Source organism: Glandiceps talaboti, chromosome 16 (genome assembly GCF_964340395.1).
Source record: "Glandiceps talaboti chromosome 16, keGlaTala1.1, whole genome shotgun sequence".
Lineage (NCBI taxonomy): Eukaryota > Metazoa > Hemichordata > Enteropneusta > Spengelidae > Glandiceps > Glandiceps talaboti.
In genome coordinates this window covers 11,810,790-11,832,253 of record NC_135564.1, presented here as the reverse complement: position 1 = coordinate 11,832,253, position 21,464 = coordinate 11,810,790, and the positions used below count along the sequence as shown (strand labels likewise).

At 34.6% G+C, this 21,464-nt stretch overlaps 1 protein-coding gene across 1 annotated transcript; it reads left to right on the top strand.

The window, feature by feature from the left end:
* The first annotated feature begins 10,879 nt into the window (after window positions 1-10,879).
* Window positions 10,880-20,358, top strand: LOC144447111 (extracellular calcium-sensing receptor-like). The gene is made up of 4 exons (XM_078137016.1): window positions 10,880-11,741; window positions 16,289-17,370; window positions 18,472-18,595; window positions 19,223-20,358. The coding sequence occupies exons 1-4, from the start codon at window positions 10,880-10,882 to the stop codon at window positions 20,356-20,358; spliced, it is 3,204 nt and encodes a 1,067-aa protein (XP_077993142.1).
* The last annotated feature ends 1,106 nt before the right edge of the window (window positions 20,359-21,464 follow it).

Sequence of the window (21,464 nt, the reverse complement as noted above, 5' to 3'; positions counted from 1 at the left end):
CCCAACATTATTAACATTATACATACATACATACATACATAGTCTAGGGGTGTACAACAGATTCTTACTACCTCGAAAAGGGTATTGAAAAAAAACATAGACTGACACATTGAATTGTGATTAATATCTACTGAATCTCTGACATCCAACAAATATTTGACATTGAGCTGCGTCGATCTAATAAGTCGCATGGAATTTCCGGGATTATCGCTTATTGTTATGTTTCCATGGAAATAAACAAAATATGTTAGTCATAAAGCGAGATGAATAACTCATTCTGCTGAAAACGACCGATCTTTGCAGAAAACTAATCCATTTCATTCACAAATATAGCAGCGTCCGTAGTGAACAGATCAAACGTTGGCGAGTAGCTTCACAAGACGTGATAGATGTAATGTTTTTTGTTTAATAGATGAAAGCTTTAAGAGAAGATACAAGGAAATTCTACGAATAAACACACTTTTTCTGTATTTCTGCAATAAAGGAATACATATAGTTATAAATATACGTTTAGTGTACACACTGCAGTCAAACAAGTTGTGTGCAATTTCTAGTTTCAGTAATTCAATACTTTAGAATAATTCAATTCATAAAAATAACAATTCCTGACGTCATTTTCTATACATCCTGTTATTGGTATAATGAAACTGGAAGTAAGACTGCTAGCTATGCCTATGACAAACCTAATTAATTGCTTGTTTTCTTGACTGGACCTGACCTGTTCATGTGAGTCAAACTCTTCAGGATAGTGTGATGCTGGACGCTGAAAAACACAAATATCAATTCAAGTTAGAATAGAGGCGACGATTGTACTACAAATAGCATACATTCTAAACTGTTATCTTTATAATATTTTTAGAAGCCAATCCAAATAGATTCAATCAACATTGATGTATATTCACATACTGGTTTACGCCTGCATTCTAATCTTCAATAATTCACTGGTCTCTTATTCAAGTGAGAAGACTGTTGACTAATTAATATTTTTACAAATGTTACGAAAACAAGAAGTTAACAGCATAACTTGAGATGTTTTTCTACGCTCGATAACAAATTAAACCGACTTTCATTTGAATGATCGGAGGTCAGACCTCTTTATTTTTTTAATCCGACCCTGAGAGATTATTTAGTAAATGATTGGGACAGAAAAGCTAACTTTATTAGTGGCAGTGTACTTGAGCTCGTTACAAAATAAGACAGTTATATATGACAAAGACTGACACATACTTAAACTGTCAGAACTGTGTTATATCGATATTGCAGTATTTGGTTCACATTGCTACAGTAACTGAGGCAGAACGTAATTAAAACACATATATACATGTAGAATCAATTATTTGACCGAGCTTAAGTTATAGAGTCTAATCTAGAAATAAAGTGTACGTCGACCACATTTTTTGCCTGTGTGTGTGTGTGTGTGTGTGTGTATGTGTGTGTCTGTTTGCTTATGTTTAGCCGTGTTTGCTGTATGCATGTATGTATGTATGTATGTATGTATGTATGTATGTATGTATGTATGTATGTATGTATGTATGTATATGCATGCATGCATGTGTATGTGAATGAATGAATGAATGAATGAACGAACGAACGAACGAACGAATGAATGAATGAATGAATGAATGAATGAATGAATGAATGAATGAATGAATGAATGAAAACCTTGGTATCAACGGACATGGATTCTACGAAAACAACAGAATGAACCCAAAACACTTCAAAATTAATCATAATAATTAATTTTTAGATACTAAATACATATTATAAAGTACTCACAGGACATTACCTGCTACATGTTATTAACTAATTAAATATTACACTCTTTTCCTTGTGTGTTTACCCGAGTGTCAAGTTTGTTTAAAGTGTCAAGGTTGTTTGGGAAGTATCTTATGCTATTGCCATTCAAATATGTAAACATTTGAACGTAAGACCGATCACTGTAGAATTTGACACATAATTTCAACACATAATTTTCAGCGCACCACACATATACATGTAAATACATAAATACATACATACATACATACATACATACATATATACATACATACATACATACACACATACACACACACACACACACACATACATTCATACATACATACATACATACATACATACATACATACATACATACATACACACACATAGACACACAGAGCCGGGGAAACCGTGTACAATTAATGACGTCACTATTACATATAAACCTTTTTTTGTGGGTATACGTAGGCATATTCAAATATTAAAACTTACATTACACTGTTGTAAAAGACACCTACATACAGAAACCTTGAAATTTGATGTAGAAAAACAAATGTTAGCACGACAAAAATACTGGAACACCATGTAACCGATACCATTTTTTACATATAAAATATAACACTTGTAAATATACGTAGGTGTATTCAAATACTTACACAGTTGTAAAAGACTCTATCAAATAAATACTTTGTTTTCCGTCCTTGAATTTCCCCGATTGAACAGTTGGTTGCAAAAGGAAAGCGTCACAGAAGCCTTCAAACTTGTAACAGAATAGCAAATTTCAGCTCAAAGAGTTATACATAAAAAAATATTGTAGTATAAATAGGGCAGATGTACACAAGTGACGATAACAGTTGCAATTTGATAACCTCGGCCCCACAATTATTCTCTTAGCTTTATTGTACATATGTCAAGTTATCAAATTGTGAACATGTCAATGGAAATGACTTACATTGAATTGAGGATGACTGATAGCAAATTAAGTTTGATATACGACCTTTTCATAAGATTTGTTCTAAGTATTATAGTACATACCCTAATTATGGCTAATCTTTGACATCCTGGAGAGAAAGGTCTATCCTATTGCATTTTGCACTGCGATAAACAGCATAAAGAGTGTATGCAGTGCAAGGGCATGTTTCTATATCCGTTGAACTGATTTCAACACTCCATTCTATTTAGTCAGGAAGTAATTTCTCGTTATTAGGAGTGATAAAACGATGACTTTAGCATTGAACGAAACACAATAGAATTAATATCGAAAGATTCGAAGTCATGCACATGTTATTGGTGTCTCATTTCGGACTAATGATGAATGTCACGATGGAATACTCTTTGTTATTTTCCCTTTAGTTCGCTGATATATATATATATATATATATATATATATATATATATATATATATATATATATATATATATATATATATATATATATATATATTTATACATACACACACACACACACACACACACACACACATATATATATATATATATATATATATATATATATATATATATATATATATTATATATATTGCATATATGTTCTTTATTCAAATATATTGCAATGTGACCCCTATTAAAGTGTGCTTGAAAACAGAAACAGTTGAATGGTTGAATACCTGTTAATTCTGAGGCACGAACAGCGTTAATTGGATATCCATCATATTTCCACGTTTAGCTTAACTTTGTCAAATGGCGACTACCATCAGAAGACACGTATATCAGACAGACGTGACATAATTGGCCTTTGTCATTACTTTATTACTCGCAAATCTGCTCTAGCTGCAACTGAGGCATTTTTTAAAATCAATATACCAACTACATATTCACTAAAATTGGTCAATTTCAAACATATGAAAAGTCATCGTATCTGTAAATTAGTGGTCACTGTTATCTGTAGGTAGTGTATAGTGAGAGAAAGCACGGTTTTGAATCTCTCGATTTGTTGTGTTGTGTTGTGTTGTGTTGTGTTGTGTTGTGCTGTGCTGTGCTGTGTTGTGTTGTGTTGTGTTGTGTTGTGCTGTGCTGTGCTGTGCTGTGTTGTGTTGTGCTGTGCTGTGTTGTGTTGTGTTGTGTTGTGTTGTGTTGTGTTGTGGACAAGCTTCGTGTTTAAGTAAGGAACAGATTCCATCCTAGAGATATGAAGAGTTCTTAATAGAAACCGACTACCATGCACTGTTGATGTCATTAGCTTGAATTCTAGCTCTTAGAAATACATTGTAACTGATGCAGAAATGCAGTAGACAAGAATGAAGTACTTATCATGTATAAAGGTTATACAGTAAAATAATTGTTTCCAGTATAAGGTCTCTAGCTCTTGAATCTAAATACATACTAGGCCACAACATCGAATACAGAATTAGCTTCAAATTCAAAACCCTAATCTTTAGAAACAGGGATATCACACGATCCACGAGTTTATTTATTTCTGTAAATGCAGTAATTTAATCAATTCATTATATAGCTATAAGTTGTTTACCTTTAAATTGCAACCTGTTACTGGGTAACTGGAAATGTGATGTTGCTTTCGGACTGTACACACACATATACCACGCTCACACATATATAGAATCATCTCAAGAGATAACTCGACAATAAACTCTGACGCTTCGACTTTTTGGAATAGAGTGATGCCACCTGGAAAAATATAAGTTGCGGGAGAAGAAGGTTGCAATATTCAAAACAGCCTGGCAGTCAGACTTCAGTCCTACTAAATGAGAAACCGAAGTTTTTTTTTTGTTAATTTCAAACTAAACGCAGAGCTGATTATCTTTAAAACAGAATAATGGTACGATTTCTGAAGGCGCAAAGGACATTTTCATCATTCTATGCTTGAAGCATTTTATTGTTCTTTAACTTATCGAGTTCATATGTACATGTTTTCTTGTGTGTGTTGAATATCCCTCGAGTATTATATAGTATAATGAAATATCTATGACGCTGAGAAACGAAAGATGAGAAATTTGGAAGATAACATACAAATCGTAGAAGTGAAGTAGTACTCTGATAACATCCCCAGTGAGCTGAAAGCATAACGTATTCCTGTAAATTACCTGTCATATATTCTCAATGAAATGTGAGTTTTCCTATATCTCTGCATTTCTTTTTAAACAAATGTATACGTATTGTTGACATGTATAAATGATTTATATTAATATCGTTGCTAGATACATTTACATGAAAGAAGCCCTTTCTAGATTTGAAATGTATTGACCTCGGTTTTCATTACTTCAAGAGAGTGCTATGTATAAGTATTGAGCTCATTATTAAAGCTGTGTGTTCACCAGTTTTTAGAATTCAAACGACGTATATGTATCTTATTGTTGACGTCACATTGACTCTCACTTTTGACCTAATTTCATGCATAATCAAATTTGGCGCAGAAAAGAGAATTGTTATCATTTCCCCTTTGCACCAAAAAACCCAGGAAATTTAAAGGTTGTTTATCTTTGACGTCTTCGGGATAGTAGACCAATCTATATGATTAGAATATCGATTATAGATTAAACACAACTTCTTATAAGACATCACTTCTGCACCAGCTGCAACTTGAACTTTTTTTTTAAATGTTTTGTTTTAGGTACAATGAATTACTCGTAATATCGTCCACAACGAAAAGTATTGCGTCAACTATGGGTAAACGTATTTTTTGTAGCTATATACACGATAAATAATATCAAATTGATTTTTGGGTCCGCACCCCAAAATCAGCTCCCTCAACGACAATCGCGATTTCATTTCAATCTGTTTCTGTACTGCGTCTGGATAATATCGACCATTGCTTAACATTACAATGTCTAATTATTGGTATTTTTTTCATTGAATATATTGTGGTTAATTGATTGAAAACTGATACTCCAGTTACAACTAGTAAAATATTAATATGACAGATTGAAAACCGAGCTTTCGCTTAAGATTTAACCTTGCCACTACACTACATACAGATAATATTGACCTCTTATGAACAGATACAATGCCTTTTTATAAGAACTTGACCAATTTTCAGTGAATGTATCTCAGTTATTTGATGAAAAAATATCAGTTGCAGCTAGTGCAGGTTGAAATGTTGGAAAAACCCCATTGAGACGAAGATGAACATTAGCAATTACATAACGAGACCACCAGCCATGAATAAAGGCATTCCACAATCATTAAGAAATTTAAACTAATTGCATTTGACGTTATTGTAAAGCATGTTCATAGTGATATTACCGGGTGTTCTTTACTTTAATGTATTACTTCAACGTTGGACAGGATATGGAAATAATACACAGCTCTTCTTTTTTTTAAAAATATTTAATATGATATTACTTCAACTGTCTAATTTGTCTGGCAACGAAAACTTTATAATTATCAACTGTACTCAACATATTGATATTGTGCGATAGACGCGATTGGTTTCACTCGAGACTGTGCTACTAAAACAAACGGTAACAAGTTCTCAAGCTAAATAGTACGTTTCTGCGACTTGATTACACAAACAACTGATACCACGTATGACATGGCAATTGGTTAGAATTAGCAAGACTAGGTTAATATCCCATAATATTCATCACGGGGTATGAAATACTATCAATATTTAATAAACGTTAGGTGTTTCCGTGTCCTCGAGGAAAATTATTTATTCACGCATTAGTCATTAGTGATCGATTTCTTAACGATGCCAGAACTACTAGTGGTAGTAAATGTTTCAGCATGAAACCAATTACACTGAGTGTTTTCAGATCTATTGAATTCATCACATTATGGTAAAATTGCGTTTGCAACCGGAAAAAATAACTAATTGTACGCCCTTTCTTTATTTGACTTTGAGTGTGAGGAATCATAGCAGGTCATACGACTCCTTATTAACAGAATTTAATTCCGACTATCAAAAGAACTTACCCTCTGTATGCATATCTTCTCTTCCTTTGAAAAAGAACTGATACAAGGGGAACTTAATTAAATGTGAAATGTAACAGATATAGAGAAAGAGACGAAAGCTCTCGGGATTAATAGATTAATAGGTTGGGCTTCAAGGCACCCGGCCCAAATGTAGGTGTTACAGAACAAAAAACCCAGCAACATCAAAGGGTTTATTGGTTGGGGGAAATGGTTTAATGACGTTATAAGCATACCTCTTTCAACTTTTCATACCTATTAATTCAGTTGTCATAAAAAAAGTTATTTATCACAGTCAAAATGTCAAATAGAACAATTTATTTCTTAGCCAAACATTCGTCAAATTACGTAGGTATGAATATACGTTATCAAACATTTTCATGGTATCTCTGATATTTGATGTGACATTTGACCTTTTCACCGACACAAAGTAAATATTCATGATGATTATATAATATTCCTTGATCACAGACACTCGCGTTGATTACTAAATAATTACCTATGCACCAAACAAATGCAACCTCTTAGCAATTAGTCTGCTATGATTTCTGTGAGTACAAAATGTAATCTGCAATTCGTAGGTATTTTCTCAACTTCATATCGTAGGTTTTTATCTATACGTTGATTATATAAAGTTCTGATCTTTGGGATGCAAATAGTGCCACTCTAAGACACAATACTAACCAGTATGCTAATAATGGCAATATTTACATCCCCAAGGTCAGAACTGAATAAGGCAAACAAGACTCCTTCGCGGGAGCTACTTTATGGAACAGACTGCAGCCTTATAAGAAAAGAATTTGCATCTCCATTTATATTAGCTTTTATGCTCTTAAAACTGTAACATTTTAAAGATTATAGCGTGCACGAACTTCTGTTGCATATGCTCTTTGCTTGTTTTATATGTTTTGTGTTTTGTATGTAATATTTAATTTTTCGATTGATTGTATACTTGAGAATCTTGCACGTCAAAGGTTATTGGAAGAACTCTTCTGGACACTGCACTGAATTAGTTATATATATATGATATTAGGTCCCTATGAAATGTCACTGAAGAATAGATGCGTGAGTAAATTAGATACACTTGTCCGCAAATGTGGACATGATTGAAAACTTTAGTCGTATGTTACAAAGGTTTTCTAAAATTAAACCTTTTCACCAATTCATACAATATTTAAGACACATATGATGCATTGATAAATGTGATGAAATGTCACAATATCATGTTACCTTTTGTCAAGTAATGTGTTAAGTATTAAATCGTATTTTACACTGATGGGGTAATAATGCTATCATTTACATAATTGATGCAGCATACACAACAAGGCTTGTTAATGGAAAGAAAAATACCTTGAGATAAAAACGGAAACTTGCCTTTAAAAGGTTGAACTTGTTTGTGGGGCAAATACACTTTGCTATCGTCAATGCATGCGCCGTTAAGTATATGAAATTTGAACCATGATGTATACATTGCAATGAGTCATTTGCATAACTACTAAGTTTTTGCAAATAAAATGAAAAGCTACATTAACAAGCTTAGAAGGACACTTATTGCCTAATATCATGATATGTTATTATTATGTTAATTACAAATTAAATTTAAAAAAAACAACAGCAATGAGCTTTACAGGAAAAATGTGCTTTGTTGTCTCTATGTATACACCAAGTTAAATGTAACACATGCATATAAAATATATTGCCTACTTTCTGAAAGACAGACAGACAGACAGACAGACAGACAGACAGACAGACAGACAGACAGACATATACACACATCGCCATTTAATTACCTCTCCTTACCAGAGGCAAAAAGTCCGGTCAGACGTAGTACACTTGTTACTGCTATCAAGTTGCATGTGATTTCAGAATATTTGAAATAGCACTTCGGTAATAACTCAACTTTGAAATTGTAGAGAAGCCTCACTGCACTTGATATGTGTTAAGACTTTTTGGAAATTTCCTGCAAGTGTTTTATGTGAAAACCTGTTGTGATAACATTACATTCACCAACATCTTTTTGTCTTGTAATACTTGTGGGATTGTAAGTTGACAGCAGTAATCAATACATGTGTACTGAAGGCAGAAATAAGCCTTACTGCAAATTTCCTTTAATTGCTTCCTTTAGGGCGATGCAAGCAGTACAGGCAAAGGGAAAGTGGGTTACAAGTAACTGACGTAGATTCAAAAATTGAATTGTAGGTGGGCAATTGTTTAGGGAATGAAAATTGAAAGATAAATAGCTAAACACGATGTTCATGCATAGGGTGGTTTGAATTTATGTTTACTGCGGTCCAAAAATGGACGCGAATGGTCTCAAATACATCGTACAACTATGTCATTTTTTGACTGGTAAAACCTTATTTAAATAATGATAACCTTAATGGACACCGTGTTACATTGCCCCAGGAGAGCAGATCGTTTGTGGAAATCAACATGGAAAAGCTTCTTATTATGATGAATGTCTTTTCTTCAAAGATTGATGCAGGAGTAGTGAATCTATTATTTAAAGCTGATTTATTTGAAAATAGTAGTAGTCTTGCTGTCTCTTATATGAACTTGTTTATACATTACATTGGAAAGATCAACTGATAATGACAATGGCAACTGATAAACAGATAATGACGAATATTTTATAGCACTTTATTTACAAGTTACAACACTATACTGAAAGCGCTGTGCAATTACCCTAGCATTGACCAATAATGACATAACTGTCCTTAAACTGAAAATGTGAGAAGTCCTTTGTTGTGAAATCGGTGACCTGGAGAGCGAGTTTATAAGACGACAATTGATATCACGTCTGTTGGGAAAATAACACACTCTAATTATTGTTGTGACGGATCCAAAAGATTGTGAACGTTTATTTTGTTATTATACAATGTAGAGTGGTTCTGAAGACAATTTACAGATACTATCAATAAACTGAATATAATCGATACAAAATTACTTTTGAAACATAGTGTGTGATTATAGCATATATGGGAAACATTTTGGCGCCACTAACTTTGATAATATTGATGGTCACAACATTTGTTTGCACATATGGAAATAACTTTGGAAAAGAAACATTAAACAACTAGTGAGAAAAGAGGTAGCTTGCATAAATGCTAATGAAAAGAACGAAATGTTAAAAAAGCTATTTTTTTAAAGAAAAAGCTATACGTTGTGTAATGTTTTGTACTTTTTTTAAATGCAGAATATAAATGATAATCTGAAAGCAAACAATGCCAGGTTTTACATTCGGAATATGGAAACAGTAAACTTAAGGAAGAAATTATTACATATTCTCTAAAAACAAATCGCGAAGGAGAACAGGCTTCATATTGAACACCTGGTACCTTTTTTGTCTTTGTTACCAAGGCAACTGTGTGTCTTGCATACATTTTTGTACAGGGTCATTCCTAATGTGTTCAAATTTCCAATTGGGTTCACAAGCTCATCAATAAAGTATCATACATTTACTAATTATTCCTAAGGTACATTTTGTAATATGTGTGGGTGCGATGATGAGTAAAAAAAAAATCGGTAAATTAATATAACACAACTGAACAGACATGACAGTAGTTCTTGGAATCATGTCGATGTGGTATGGGCCATATATGCAACTAGGATGAAGTACATTAAAAAACAATCATCTTATCTAAGCATTTGATTTGTATGTTTATTTATGTGTTTATTTATTTCAACTAGTCATTTATTTATCTGTTTATTTAAGTGTTTATTTTTTGTCATTGTTTTACATTCATCAAAAATGTGGATCATGCATAAAAGTAGATTCAAAATTAACATCAACATAATATGTACGGAAATATGAAATTAAAAATTCATATTCACAAAATACAAAAGAGTAATTCTGGTAGTCAGCAATGGTCTGCAATATTTTGTATGTTTTATCTATTAACCAAAGATCGACATACTACGCATGCGTAGAATTATCAAATAGATTAGTGTCATTTGAAATTATACATATCAGTAGAGTGCGTACGCCTTGTTGGTGAACAATATGATAGTATGTATAGCTTTGAATACATTGGGAGAGTACATAAGGGCAAAATGATTGACAGTCCATTCACAATCATGCCTTGTGCGATCACGAGCCTGTTTCAAGTACTTGAGATGTGTTAAAAAGGAGAGACGTTGATCTTTGCAGCAGTGCATCATCAGTCACTGATAAGTGAAGAGGATAACATACTGAAACGAGAACGTCTGAAAAACAATATTTTTCATGATGTCCAGTCGAGATTTTCGAATTCTACTGACTTTTTTATCAACTTGTTGCCTAGGTAGTTTAGTCGATGGTGAAGTTAAAATTGCACCTACTTCGAACAGACGAATCTTCAAACCAGGTGATGTCATCATTGGCGGGATGTTTCCACTGCACACTGAGTTGATACGAGCAGACGACAGTCTGACTACAGGTCCAATAGAGGACACCTGTTCAAGTTTTTTCTATGAAGGGTATCGACTAGTTGAGGCGATGATATTCGCATTGGAGGAGATCAATAATGATCCCAATTTTCTCCCTCAAGTGACGTTAGGTTATGACATACGTGATAGTTGTGGGTCGGTGGCACCGTCTGCTGAGACAGCGGTTGATCTAGTAACGCCAATGATTCTCGGTGAAGAGTCAGTCAAAGCGGTGGTTGGTGCATCTCGTTCATCCGTTTCGACCGCTGCTTGCACCGTATTCGGTATGTACAACATCGCATTCATGAGTCACGGGTCTACCAGCGTCCTGCTCAGTAATAAATTACGTTATAAATCATTCGTTCGAACAATACCCAGTGATCTATCACAATCACGGGCAATGTCAGAAATCATTCTACGCTTTGGATGGGAATGGATAGCCACAATCGCCACAGATGATGACTACGGACGACCTGGGATACAACAAGTTATTGATGACGTGGAAGAGTTTGGTGTTTGCGTCGCATTCAGCCAACTGCTTCCGACTCACCCTTCGGAGAAGAAAGTTCGTGAGATTGTTGACCATCTACGAAGAGATCCCTCTATCAAAGTTATAGCCACGTTCATCCAGGCATCGGGCATGAGACTAATTCTTCAAGAAGCTAAGAGACAGAACATCACAGGTAAGAAAGGTGACGAGGCTGAGTGTAAGCTTTGTCCGTTATCTATTGTCAAGGACGACAAACATGCCAACATCGAATTCATAAACTATGTTTTGATATAAAGATAGTTCAAACAAGATTTCGTCTATGATCAGAGGTGGCTTTTATAGACGATTGTATAATTTCCCATCTATCTAGTCCATTGATTCAAAAACTAGTGAGAATGTGATAAGTGTATGTGTACAGGTAGTACGTCGTTTAATTACGTCACATTCGATAAACCAATGTTTTGATATTAATATTAAGTGGTTTATTTACCCAATCGTACAAAATGATTACAAAATAATGGTAACAAAAATCAAAAGAGAGAAGGGTAAATGGGGAGTCAAGAAATAGCTTACAGCTAGTCTAGCCTGATCCCCGACATTGTAAATTGCGAATGAAAACAATAAGAGGGTTCAGTCATTAAGATGACTGAAAACATAACTGGGAGAAAAAAAATATATATTGAATATATAATGTGAATGATTTATAGAATGAAAACCGTTTTGATAAAAAAAAACATGAAGATCTCAATTTTAATCAAACATGCCAACATGGTGTCAATGTTTCTGTATCTCCCATTCTGTCGTACTATAACAGCTGGAAAACTTGATCTCTGAACATAAAATTGTCTCGTACCACGATACCTAAAACAGACCTGACTTGCTTTTCGATTACTGTATTAGTTACTAAGTCCTGCTTTGGCTTCAACAACGGAGAAGATTATGTGATTTAGGCCTGCTGTAGACAGCTTGTCGGCGCCATGTCACACAACCCGTGGTTTTGAACTCAGGGCAATCCAACTTCCCTACTCAAACGTCATGCCTAAGGTGAAGAACCGTCGATGTTACAGTTCATATATTTCCTGTTGTAAAGAGCAACTACTTTGTTCGCGGAAACTGAAAGATCATTGCATAAAACAGACTCATATAAACACGATATGAAAAGCATTTCAAGTGTGAAAATGTTCATACTTTCAATACACTTACGATGTAAAATGTATATGAATATCTATTTCCACAGAGCGACTGCATTATTTGTAATTAGCCATATCCGCCCAAGACAACGTTTTAAAGAAATAAGCATTCGGTCGATATGACAGGCAATTAGATGATACAGTGCAGTTGAAAGTGTTAACATTACGGTGATATTGCTAAAAACTAATAGTACAGTTCAGGATTGGTGTATAGTTTATGTCCATGCTCATGGGACAGCGTTGTGTGGGTATATTAATTGATACACGAAGGCGAAACGTAGCTAATTATCTCAAACAGGTTTAATAGATTTCACTAAGTAGATGACCAATTACATGTAGTATATCATTTAACACCTTCATTGTTCTAAAGTGCATTGCTACCGCGACACATAGGAATATTGACAGTGTTGTTAATTTGTCATCAATATTTTGTAAAACTCCACTTATCTGAATTTTAATTATCTCATTTGTTTGATGACCCGAACACGCCACACATCCCCACTACTTCAGTGTTTAGTACAACTACTATAATATTGTATAGCATAAATAACTCTTAAAAACCGGATGTACTGAAATCTTATCAGCTGTTCAGTCATACATTGTTATTTAGTTTTATAAGACTTTTGTAACAAAACATTTTTTGTGATTTCAATATCAAATACCAAGACATGTTCACGTTTTAAATAACATGAATGTGTTGATGTCATACGCAACGGCACCAATATTGTATGATGAATGGCCTAAGAATTGATGGTATAATAATTAACTAATTTTACCGCTGATCAGTCTGGCTACATTCTTCTTCGATGAATGTATTTAATCAATTTATAAAAAACGATATATCATGTTAATAGTCTATTCATTAAGTTAATTTACTACAAAATCATTAATCGACTTTCCAGTCAATTATCAGGCGTTTTACAACGGGGTATTCATCAATAGCAAATATTTCAATTTTATCATCTTTTCAAGATACAACTAAATAGATCATTATTCTATGTGCACCAATTAATGAGAACAAATATCACCTCAAACATCACCTCAGCAACCTTTTTTTCTTCTTATACATGAAAGCCATTATAACAATTTTGAACCTAATTCTTGACATCGAATTTATCAAAAGGCGAGATGATTAATCGTTTTGAATGTAAACAAACTAGCTAATATTGGCACCAAAAATTATTGTGTAAAAAAGCGTCATATTACAATAATAACTTTAACGATATTGAATGAGCAATATAATAATTGATTGAATACATATCTTAATAGAATGTTATTATACAAAGGCAGACAAACTGATGAGGTCGACTTGTCATTTTTAAACGTCTAACTGTTGCATAGACATTAGAACTGAAAAGCGTTTACAGCTTACCTAAGGTACAGGTTTCCTCTGGCAAAAGGTTCGGAGTATTGAAACATGAAATTAAGACCAGACACCCGACAAGAACGTCATCATTTTCAGCACTTCAACTGACGTCATATTTTACTGATAAATATTGGTGGAACAAGACATTTGCTTGTCTATCTATCTATCTATCTATCTATCTATCTATCTATCTATCTATCTATCTATCTATCTATCTATCTATCTATCTATCTATCTATCTATCTATCTATCTATCTATCTATCTATCTATCTATCTATCTATCTATCTATCTATCTATCTATCTATCTATCTGTAACTAACTATCTATCTATTTATCTATCTATCTATATATATATATATATATATATATCCATATCTGTCTATCTATCTGTATCTATCTATCTATCTATCTATCTATCTATCTATCTGTAACTAACTATCTATCTATCTATATATATATATATATATATATATATATCCATATCTGTCTATCTATCTATCTATCTATCTATCTATCTATCTATATATCTATCTATGTCTATCTATCTATCTATCTATCTATCGATCTATCTATCCGTATCTGTCTGTCTATCTATCTATCTATCTATCTATCTATATATCTATCTATTTATCTATCTATCTATCTATTTGTATTTGTATTTGTATTTGTATTTGTATTTGTATCTGTATCTGTATCGCTATCTGTCTTTGTGCATACGCATCTGGTTCTCTTTGTGTGTAGCATCTGTCTCAGTGTTCATGTATGTGTATTTGCAACTTACGGTGACGTCAATGAAACATCTTATTCATTCGTGTATTGTCACATTTAACCGTATACCTCTTAATTAAAAATACATTCGCTTGGTACATGGTACAGTTGCGCTTTGTCAAAGTTTAGCTTCTCATCCTTTGTAAATTATCTTGTTTAAATATTGGATGAGTATAACATTGTCAATACGGTTCCTTAATAATTCGTTGTTGCAAATTGAATATTTAAATATTTAAAGAGATTGAGTCTTTAAATATATAAAGATATATTATCTTGACCAGAAATATTCGACGTCGAATTGTGATTAGGATCTTGTCATTGCTGTGTCTCCATTAATTAGCTGACAAATGTACGTGTATTATAACTATGTTTACTTCTTGACGATTGTAATCTGGCATTAGAAATAAAGTGCTCATTTCCAGAGATTTATTGATGACGTATGTCTCTTCAAATGCATTGAAGATGTAAGAAAGGATAGTCATGAAATGAAGGAGTTTGATGATATCATCAGCGCATTGGATATACTTCAGTCACCAGAAACAAACGAGAGAGAGAGAGAGAGAGAGAGAGAGAGAGAGAGAGAGAGAGAGAGAGAGAGAGAGAGAGAGAGAGAGAGAGAGAGAGAGAGAGAGAGAGAGAGAGAGAGAGAGATTTAGCATATTCAAACCCCTTTAGGACTTACAAGTGGAGTATAATAGGGAAATGAAATAAAAACCAAATATAGATAAATACTAACACTAATTACTGCAAGGATTATAAGGGAAAATAAACAAGGAGGTAAAAATGAAATTGTGTAAACGTCTCATCGGTAGAATAGTTGTTATGCAATTCGTTCAGCTGAACAACATGAGTGCATCTCATAACACAGCACGAGTTGTGAAACCTTTTAGTGTCACATATATATATTTCGTAGTATAAATAATTGACTCGAAATGTCAAATTCATTCTGTTAGCCAAGCTATTCTGGGAAATGTTTTGTGACGTTCCATACAACTGTATGCTAATGTTTTAATGCAATAAACATTGATTTTGAAATAGTGTTTGTAGGCTGCAAATATTAGACAATACTCGGTAGCATCGTGTCAAAATGTAAAACCTGTAATAACATTAGTTCCATCACCACCTCATCTAATTATTTGTGTGAAGTTATATGTGTCTTTTGTTGAAATATAAGGAGGGTAAGAATGTTATAAAATGGACCATGTTTATAAAATGACTGTTAGAGACCCTGTACAACACAGAATTGTTGTGGTCCTGTCCGATGCAGATATTGTGACCCTGTCCAATACAAAATTGCTGTAACAGTTAAAAGAATGTCCAAGTATTAATCCTTCTGGTTCAGTAAAGTACCCGTTGTAATTTGTACATCAGATTGATATTACCACACAATACATGTTTTCTATTGTCATTTCAGATCGAATCTGGTTAGCATGTGAGACGTGGTCCGACAACAGCGACATCGCTCGTGATGTATATGACTTGGTAGATGGCACCCTGGGTATTGTACTATCTAAGGGAGAGATACCAGGATTCGCTGACTATCTTAAGACTATATCACCTTTTAAAGAAAAGCATCAAAATACATTTCTACAAGAATTATGGCAGGAAGCATTCGGATGCTTGGCACCTTTTAACGAGAACGAGTCTCGCTCAACTGTAACTACAAAGATTGATGGAAGATCGCTATCAACTGACATTACCAAGTCTAGTGTCACTACATCTACTATAAGTAGCCCCGGTGTAACTCCCCCGAGTGTCACTACCTCTGGTGTAACTACCCCCGGTTTATACGCAACCACTCCTGGCATAACTACATCTAGTGTATCTACACCTAATATAACTGTCCCTGGTGTCACTATCACTACTAAAACTAAGCCTAGTGTATCTACCCCTGGTGTAACTGTTGACACTAACACAATAACCACGTTGAATCAACAGCCGAGTGCTGAGACGACAGATGAGAAGACAAGTAATGACTCCAACGTCATTGCTTCAAGTGTCGAATTTGATCCTGACACAACGACAGATACAGCGGAAGACCTGCACACCATAGAGAGCAGTACAGCATCTTCAGATAATTTGCCCGTGTGTGCTGATAACCATAAATTCGATGAAACGCCGGCTTACAAAGCTTCCAGTTACAGAATTACGTACAACGTATACCTAGCTATCCGGGCCATATCACAGGCACTTCACAATCTCGCTAGCTGTGACGTACAACATGAAAACACAACACATTGTTTTGATATTCACAACTTTCAACCCTGGCAATTATTGAAATACATCAAAGAGGTTAATTTCACCGGAACTGACGGCCTTCACTACAATTTAGAAGATAACGAAAAGGGAAAGGGGAGATATGACATTAATAATTGGCAAAGAAGTGGGGACGGTGAAATGAAATTGATTCCTATTGGTATCTTTGACGGAGGCATTACTGGCAATGCACTGCAGATAAATGAAGATTTGATACTGTGGAATGACGGATCAAAACAGGTATGGAGATATAAAGATGGCTTCCCATTTGTCAATCTACACGAATCTAAAAGCAACTTTTGATGAGACTTACAAAATAGTGCAGTTGAATGGATTCATTCAGACTGTAGGCATCCGTGCCCTCTACTCTCAGCTATATTCTATAAAGTCCCTACGTCTATGACAGTCTCCATAAGTAAAAGTGTCGATAATTACTCCTTGTAATCACGGTGCAATTACTGGTTTTCCCTGATCAGCTGAACACCCACACAACTTTCAAGCATTCAATGTATTTGTTCCATATTCCATGACTTTGTACAAATGTCTAATTTCTTAAATTCAGACATATTTAATGTTTCATAATTTCAGAAAGCTATAAACAATGGCCTCTAGAACTTGTACACGAATCACAAAGTTGAACGAAATTCTAGATCTGACACTTTCTTCAATATTTTGAACATTTGAATCGTGTTTTATATAAAGTCTTAGGGAGCCTTCAGTAATTACAAGAGGGGAGGGCCGGGGGGATTAGGGGGGTGAATCACTTTTTAACAAATGGGTCTAGAAGTAACCACAAAAACAAAAGAGTGGGAAAATCGTTTCCCTGACAGTGTCTACAGTGTGTAGAAACACATAATTACAGGATGTTTCATTTTATCATAAGGATATCATGTAATAATCGTATTTATGCATGCCGCCCTCTCTAGTTGCCATGTGCCCGAATCGCGCCAGTTGCTCCCATGGTGGTGCACTCAATTTAACAAAACGACCTCTGACAATTGACTCGTTTCGTTGGGCAGTACCAAAATATAGAACAGAAGAAAGGGTGTGCTCTCCTTTATATAAACACTATATAGTACATGTGTCGGTTAACTGCGAAACGGCATTTTTAAAAACATCTTTATAGAGTGCCAGTTACATTTGACATCTCTAAAAAAAAGCCCGATTAAACATTCAAGTGTGCCGCAATGAACAGAACCAACACATTCCATTCGCTTGAGAATGTATGTAATTCCTTGACATAATTCCCACATATGCACCACATACACCACATACATAGAACGTGCGTCTAAATATAAACTTCATTAGGTTCTAATAATATTCACTGGAATATCTTCACAGGTTCCCGAGTCAGTATGTTCCAGGCCATGCCCACTCGGAACCAGGAAAGTAATTCTCGATGGACAGCCTCCTTGTTGTTTTGAATGCATACCTTGTGCTGACGGGGAAATATCTAATACTACAGGTATGCATACGTAGCCATGGAAACGTATCAATTACAGTAGTTCACGGATGTAGTCACTTAGAGACATTATACGAACTTATTCAAAATTAACATATCTGTAATTATAATTCCAACAAGCGTCGGCCCTGTCGTAATTGCTTTACCACTCAAGTTAAATGATTATCTTCTCGGTAAACGGTTTTTTAAATATAGACAATACATCGACCGGTAATAATGGGAATAGTTTTGTAGAGACGCTTTCAATCAATAACCATGGTAACAACAACCTTCAGAGAGAAAAAATATATGCTGGATAATTTGAGTTTCTGGGGCACGACTTTTTGTACTTTGCGAAATTGTTGATAAAAACCCGACATATTATCATCGAATTGGAGATATTCTCACTTAATTTATATCATATGTTACCATGAATTATGAATATATGAAAATATTACCCTTAGGAACCGTCAAATCAAATTTGACAAAGTTATCAAAACTGCAACGTCATACTAGTTTCTAACACACAGTCAATGAATTATGCAGCAAATATTAAGCAATTTGTATACTATAGTCAATATCAGTATGTTGGGTATTTCAAATTTAATGTACTTAGTTGATTTTTTATATTCTTTTTTTTTCTTCAATAAGGTGCTATATATTGTACGGCGTGTTCTGTGGGTTATTGGTCAAATGCCAACAACACGTTGTGCGTCAAAAAACATCGTGATTATCTGAGATGGTTGGAGCCAGCTGGAATCGTCGTCGAAGTCCTGGTGGTATGCGGAATTGCATTCACTCTGGTGTCTACTTTAGTATATATATATCATCGTAACACGCCAATTATCAAGGCATCAAACCGTGAACTAAGCTTCTTGATGCTGTTTTTTCTCATCTTATGTTATTTCGGATGTCTTGCTTATCTCGGCTTGCCAACTCAATTCCTGTGCATGATACAAAGTTTAAACGGCATTGCTTATACCGGCTGCGTCGCAATCTTGTTTGTCAAAACGTACCGCTTACTTTCAATTTTCCAGGCTCGTTTAGACTCTGCTCTCAAACGTAAACAGTTAGCTGGGATTCGTCTACAGTTATTCATGGTTTTCATATTTGTCGTCATTCACGCTGCATTAGTTACTGTCGTTCTTGTGTTAGCGCCGCCAGTGCCAGAACAAAACGATGCAATTTCAAAGACATTTACTTACATACACTGTAAGCCAACATCGATAGGTCTTGCAATAGCGTCAAGTTTGTACACGTGGTTTATGTCTGGCGTATGCCTAATTCTCGCTTTCCGGGCTCGTAAACTTCCGGACAACTTCAACGAAGCTAAATTCATTACATTTGCAATGCTTTTGTATTTCAGTGTCTGGTCTATATATTTTCCAATATCATTCTGGACTAACGGTAAACTTAAAGCTATGTCGCAATCTGTCGTTATTTTGGTGTCAAGTACAGGAATGTTGATGTGTATTTTCTTTCCGAAACTGTACGTGATTATGTTCAAACCACAGTTGAACTCTAGAGAAGCAATCCACAGAAGCACAATGAGGCACGCAGAAAAACAAACCACGCGTTCAATAGAACTCTCCAAGTCACGTCGCATAAGAGGAGTGAATCTAGCCTCGGATGACGTTATTATGAGATCCGAGTTAGTAAAGCCACCGAATGTGCAACACGAAGATTTAAAAGTGTCAAATTCAGAAAGGACAATATCAAACCTTGATGGAAATAGAAGTAGTACAGCGGTGGTACACTTAGACCAACAGATAGAATCTACCACATGAATCATATTGAAATCAGCCAGATACAGTTTCACCGGGGTGGGGGGGGGGCAGAAGAATTGGTGCATGTGTAACAGTAATACTTTATTTGTATAAGCGAGGTCTGTCATGTACACACATATATATACTACAAATCCAGAATGGGTATAGGCGGCATGATGTTTGTTACAGCTGAGATCAGACTGATAAAATATTTTTTTACGGGACTGATATTGATAGCGTGCACACATCCATCTTTGCGACAATTACTTACTTTACAATGGCGTGTCGTTTGGTAATCATGTACTATAATTTCACTCTGAATTTCTTACAGCTTGAATGTAAATTTCAAAACAAAATATGTTCACAACCGTCATTACAGAACCAGGTCGAACAAAAACCAAAAACAACATGTTAGTTCATCAGTATTGAATTGAACTTTTGCTCCAAACACAAACTTGAAAATTTTACCCGAAATTTTCGACTGCACATTTCAGTCTTTGTCAACAGAATATTCAGTACACGTGACCTTATGAACTTGTGAGCCTAATAAGGGGTCTAGGTGTGGAAGTTTATATCGCCCACCGTCTCTGTACAATGATGGCTGAAGTGCCTGGATGCACATGGCTTCCTTCTCTCCTCGTTCAAAGTAACAAGTTTAAGTGGCTAAGATTTTTACTTTGTTTATATATGTCGATGAATTTACATTTGAAGTTGTTAGTTCCTCGACCAAGAATTGGATATTTAAAAGCAATTTTATTTTTTTTTCTGGTGTACATACTGTAAACCTAGATATTTTCCCCACTAGAAATTTTTGGTATTTTACAGTCTTCAGCTGGTTCTCAAAGACTAATGTTTACTAATTACCTCAACTGGCACATTGTGTTCATGTACAAGTAAGCATTTTAGTCACTACTTATTTTGTCGTTTTTGATTTCAAGCGAAATAAGTGTAAATAAGTCTTTCGCGAAAATTTCCAGGTTTACTGCCTGAGTAGTTCAATACTTTACCACTTGAATTGAGAAATAGACCTCCGCTGTCTTCTTTCACAGGTGGCTGTCACCAACATTTTATGACAATGTTTTAGACACTCTTGTTATTAATTGTACGTGATCACACTGTACAGTTTT

Coding starts and splice junctions, on each gene's coding strand:
- LOC144447111 (XM_078137016.1), top strand. CDS start 10,880: ATGTCCAGTCGAGATTTTCGAATTCTACTGACTTTTTTATCAACTTGT. Junction 11,742..16,288: donor TAAGAGACAGAACATCACAG/GTAAGAAAGGTG, acceptor TTGTCATTTCAG/ATCGAATCTGGTTAGCATGT. Junction 18,596..19,222: donor GGAAATATCTAATACTACAG/GTATGCATACGT, acceptor TTCTTCAATAAG/GTGCTATATATTGTACGGCG.